This window comes from Phytophthora infestans, genomic scaffold, assembly GCF_000142945.1.
Source record: "Phytophthora infestans T30-4 supercont1.153 genomic scaffold, whole genome shotgun sequence".
NCBI lineage: Eukaryota > Oomycota > Peronosporomycetes > Peronosporales > Peronosporaceae > Phytophthora > Phytophthora infestans.
Window position 1 is genome coordinate 69712 of NW_003303606.1, and position 5618 is coordinate 75329.

The following is a 5618-nucleotide window of genomic DNA, read 5'->3' on the forward strand; positions in this document are numbered from 1 at the left end:
GTTGGAAATATATAAAACAATTGAGCAGCAACGACTACAGAATTTCATGTATTGTATTCTACAACAAGCATTCGAACCATTTCGCTGGCTTCTGGGAATCCTTGAACCACCCGTCGCTCGTCAGGAATACTGTGTCTGCGTGGTTCAGTTGCGGTTTGTAGAACGTATCCTTGTAGCTCGAGCCAAACTTGGACTTTTCCAGACCTTTAGCACAGCTCTGGAACTCCACGAGACCGTCGTTCTGTGGCGACTTGTGTGGGATAACGTCTGCAGCCACAAGCATCATGGACTGGTACAAGGAGATTACACCGCGAGGATTGTCACTGCACATTGCAGCATCAACGTTCTCTCGGTACGCCTTTTGAGCGGTAACATACGCTGCATTGAGCTTCTTGGACGCGTACTTGTCGTTCTGATACATAATAGATTGTCGAGCTTTCGGCATGGGGCATTGGCCCATGAGATCCAATAAATTTGTAGCCATTTCGCTGACTTCGTCGCTGCAAAAGTCTTGGAAATAGTCCGAAGCCATACTGCCAGTCATAGGAGAACTCAAAGCCACCCATGTCGAGCCTTTACCGAAATTGCATTTACCGGTTGCCATGGCCATCGACATGACAAGTCCAGCCATCGAATGTGTGATGATAACAGTGTCTGTAATTCTCCCTGCTTTCACGTGACTGATGTCGCTAAATCGGAGTGCTCGGTCGCAGAATTTGTTTTGCAAAGTGTCGTTTGTCCAGCTGTTGTCCATGGTGTTCAAGATGGCGTACTTCACGGTAGAACAGCAAGGAGCGTGTCTGTTCATGTTCCCCATCCTACCGCCCGCTTTATTTGTGCGAGTTGCCAATTCCGTGGAAGAAGATGCACGGACGAGGCGTAGACTTACACTTACACGAAGACGCTTCCATCGACATGTGCTCTGCAACCTTGAGCAGTCTCGTGTTATTAATACACGTCGGGATGATCCCTCCAGTTATAAGTGCTAACGCTGTTGGAGTCAAAGATGTCAGTGTAGCCACGGCAGTACAAGTGGCTTCTTCTGTCCTCGGAATCTTTACAGGTTTCTCCAAATACTCGACGTCGATCGTGCTGTATGCAATAAATTCAGACTCGCCTGTCACGCAGATAGCAAAGTGGACTCCAGCAAACGTTGTTTTAAACAGGTTTCCACTCGCGCACTCGACCGCTTCGTCGCCGATTGACGCACTTGAATTGGGCGTCGCATCGTTCAGTGCAGGTAGGATGGCGTTAAATGGAAACGTAGATGATGGAACACACTGGATGTTTTCCTTATCTCCATTCGTTGACAAGTAGCCGACCCCGTTCACGTAGGAATAAGTGAAGATGTTGCCTTCCTCCTTAAAAGTCGCGTAGCCATCGTACAACACAGCAACACCATTTGCTGACACGACTGGGTTGGCGAAAATGTCGAATTCAGACTGCCCGTGTGGAAGTTATTGGCCAGCATGGCGATCAGACGCCGAGTCGCCGAAGGCGGCGAAGAGTCGGTAGAGGCCAGACAGATGCTGGACAGAATTAAGTGTGTCAACACAATAAAAGACTTACTTTCATTAAAGCAATAGTAAGTACTTGATCCTACGAGCACTTGGATAGAGTGCACCAGCCAGGGGCTAATGGTAACCAAATATCATATGATATTTTTGATAGTAATAGTACTATTTTCGATATTAAATATTAATAGTAACTCATTTTTGCAAAAGCTAACATAATATTTTTATATTAGCTCGGAGAACTGAAAAATATTAGATACTACATGATATTTTATGATATTTTCCCACTTAAGTACGTTTCTTGCCCTGTGAACCGAGCGGAGCCAAATAACTTTTTCGATCAGGTTCTAGAAAAGCAGTAGGCTTTAAGACTGACGAGTATTTGCTCTAGTATTTCACTGTGACACAGACAAAGGCGATCGAGATGGAAAACTGCAAACGCTTGCAGCTGTTTAACGTTGATAGAGCGAAATCAAGACATTTGTTCTTGTTCTCTTCCGATCTCCTCGTCGACATCGTGCGTCTAATAAACCTGCTGCCTGTGGCGCTAGATTAATGCGCTCAGCAGTGCCAACACACAACGCCAACCTTGCCGTCACTCACAATTGTCCCGGTACTCACGGTTGATTAGTAATACTTCAGCTAGTCGAGCGTTAACGACATCTGATTAGTTAATGTAGCCCGATTACGCAATCATTGAAAAATATAATATCGTATTAACTAATATTAAGTTGATATTTAATAATATCATATTGTCTCAAAAGAAAATATTAGGTGATATTTTTTATATTAACTGGTCTACAGGTGATATTTTCACAATATTAACTTCACCGATTTTGGAGTTACCATTAACCCCTGGCACCAGCAGGCAGAGGCTGTCTGCCAACCAGTGCGATGAGGACTTGAAGGCAGAAGGGAGAGATGCCGTCCGAGGACGCAGTCCGAGGACGAGCTCACTTCTTCTTCTGCCTCAGACTGAGCACAAGTCTAGAGTAGAGAATAAGTAGTTAAGAGTAAAAGTAAATAAACTGTTTTGAGAGCTACTCTACAGCGTTCATTCTAACAGAAGTGACATGGAGTTTTACGGACGGTGCGTCGGTTAGTGAAGCTGCGTCTGCAGACACCATTATTACGTGTAGAGTAAACAGTGCGGCAATGGAGCACAGTTTTGCCCAAGTCATGCCTGAGTTCCGAAATCAAAAGTGGCGTAGCCTTTACTTGTGGAGTTGTTGAAAGTGCAGTACCTGCAAAGCATCATTGCTTTTTGTTTACCTTTCAGCGCAGAATAATCTTTTTCTTCTTTCTAAGCTAAAAAGTACTAGAATTATAGATGACTTGATTGCTTTTTCAAAATGAAATACTATTTAAAAGTCACTTTCTAAAATATATTTATCCCGACCTGTATACAATTAACATTTCATTTTGCCGATGAAATTCTTGCTGCTTTATCTACAAAAAGGGATTTCCTTCACTTGATTCTTGGAGTCGCTACTTGTATCCAACTCTGACAGCCAGGACTGCTTACAGTGCAGTTTTCTTGCATGACGTCAGACCTCTTTGAAACGTTATGAAGATGACCTTTGAAGCTCGCCGTGCTTACCTACGCGCACTCTTCATTTTTTAGCCTCCGTAACAGGATCAAATTATACTTGTCCTGAAAGCGTGATTTGTTGGAGAGTCATGGTGTTTTCACACATGCCAAATTCGTGAACAGATGAGTTGTTTTGTCAAATGTCTAAAACATCATATCGAACAAAAGGTTTGCTTAATTTCCGCGATCTGCTTGCTTGTAAGAAACCAGTTTTGGTTAGGTTTGCAGTAGCGCTATTCAAAAATCGAAAAAATAACTTTGACGGCAATAATAAGAACACTATTTATTATTAGCGCAGTTTGCTTAAAAAAAAATAGAAAATTTAAATTCCCAATAAAGTACCCCAAATAAGTAATAGTGAAGTCTAGACAGCCGTATGCAGCTGATCACCTCTCAAGTACTATCAGGGCAGTAAAAACGTGGTTTCTCTATTGATTCATGTCATTCTGTTATTTACTAGCTCTACGACACCAAGCAACAAGCCTCTGTTCGCCTCTCACATTTCCACGATGCCGTTCAGTGATGAAATCTGTGCTTTCGTTTTTGGAGATGGTCCCGACGACGGCTACACCTGCAAAGTTTGCAATGAAGCTCGTAAGCAGGCCCCGCAACCGGTTACTCCAACCTCCTATTCCATTTTTCCACCAAACACCCTGTCTATCTAGCTGAGATGGTGTGACGGTGTCACACAGCACCTTGCGCTAGAGGAAGTTGGCTTCCGAGAGCTTACAAACTCTCAGTGAACGGCAGTTCACAGGTCCCTTTTTGCATAAGGGAGCGAAGTGACCAATTTAAGGGAAGTTGTAAGCTAAATATATTTATAGGTAGGCTAATCTTGAGTTATATTAGCAAACTATGAGTCAACTTTACAAAAGCAATGTCACTAGCCAATGGTTGGCCTCGGACAATCCTGGTACCACGTACCGGATATCCCGAAGTGTGACGTGTCACATTTCATGTAACTAAGGGTACACTTGGAGCTACGTACTCCGTTACATCCTCCCACACTTAGGTTCGGTTTACCGACCAATCAGAATGAAGAAGTGTACGTCAATGTCAAAGTCGAAATACATCGACTTGGCTGCGCGAGCGCGGTGGAGGCTCACTTTACAGTTAGAGCCTCGAGCTGCGGTTGAGCGCTCTTCTTCTCGGTCCCCACATCGACCTTTAGCATGACCCGTGGCACAGTAAAGAGTGGTGCGAAAACACGCTCCAAAGCGCCAGAAAGGCGCAAGCCAGGAGCACTAAGCCTCACGGCAAAGGCTCTGCACTTTAGGATGATTCTAAGATGGCCTCGGAGACGATCAGCGCATTTGGAGACGCGGCTGCGAGCAAGCGTACAAGCAAGCGCCACAGCCCGTCACCTTCCGTCTCACCACATAACCATCCGAACTCGCGGCTCGCTGAACGTGAGTTCAATTCGGGCACTGAGAACGAGGCCGAGTCCGGGATCACTCACGATGCCCCTGTGGGCTCCGTTGGATGGCACACTCCAGTGCCCAGCGAGCACGACTACGACAGCGTGCACTCGCGCGCTAGTGACCACGGTGATCACAGCCCCAGGACGTCTGTACGCTATGAGAGTCCTGCCGTCAAGGCTAAGGGCTCTCCCAAAACTGGCGACGAGGGGGAGAAATCGCTCAAACATCGCTTGCTCGCCGAGGGTCTTGCGCGTCCCAAGCCCGTCAAGCCCGACGGCGCCAAGCCCTCTAAGAAGCGCACGGCTTCGAAATCTCCACTCTGCGAGGAGAAGGAGACTGGGTACTCCAATCGGAACCTCTTCGGCTCCTCGGATGAAGAGGAAGAGGAGAGTGCTATCCATGAGCCCCGGTAGATCACGAACGACCTCGATCAGCAGCTGGAGGACTTCCAAGCTGCCCAGCGCATGCGCGGGGGTCCGGTGGTGACACCCGCCAACCAGGGAGCTGCCATCAACTCAAGAGGATATTGGCCTCCCGAGGAGAGCTCTGGGGCTGACCTTTTTCTGGAGTTCCCTGTCACCCCTCCTGACCTTATCGGTGGTCACACTTCTAAAGGCGTTTATGAGCGCTCCCAGATCCTGAAAGAGCCGCTGTTCGCCGACAACTTGAAGGCGGCCTGGTGCATGCTTCTCGCGGCGCACCGAATCCCTCTGAAGGTCTTCACGACCTGTCGTATAAAACCCGAGAATCGGGGTGGTGACTACTCTGGGTGGTAACTACTCTCTCTGGGGCTACCCTTGGAATCTTCCCAGGAACTGTCCCAACTGGAGCTCGTGTGAGGACATGGTCTGGGCGTGGGTTGCGTCTCTCAAGTACTCGCCCTCGGAGTTACGGGAACGCCATGAAAAAAAACAGATGCTGTCCCGCATCTTGGACCAGCGTGATCTTCGTCTACCGTTCGACCACTTGGTCAGCAAGCGCATGCTGCCAAGGGACATTCTGAAGCGCGCGGCTAATAGTGCGGATACACTTGTAGAGTCGTCTTGAATTGCTCTACAGCTTGTACAGCTTCATCTTGGTCAATAAGAGCAA

The 5618-nt window shown here is 47.1% G+C and overlaps 1 protein-coding gene across 1 annotated transcript; it reads right to left on the minus strand.

Moving 5' to 3' along the window:
• Window positions 1-58: 58 nt before the first annotated feature.
• PITG_20883 (uncharacterized protein) lies at window positions 59-1419 on the minus strand (the record flags this gene model as incomplete). Its single annotated transcript, XM_002895585.1, has 4 exons — window positions 59-289; window positions 344-388; window positions 494-828; window positions 875-1419. 4 exons carry the CDS (start codon window positions 915-917, stop codon window positions 59-61), a joined length of 654 nt encoding a protein of 217 aa, XP_002895631.1.
• Window positions 1420-5618: the final 4199 nt, after the last annotated feature.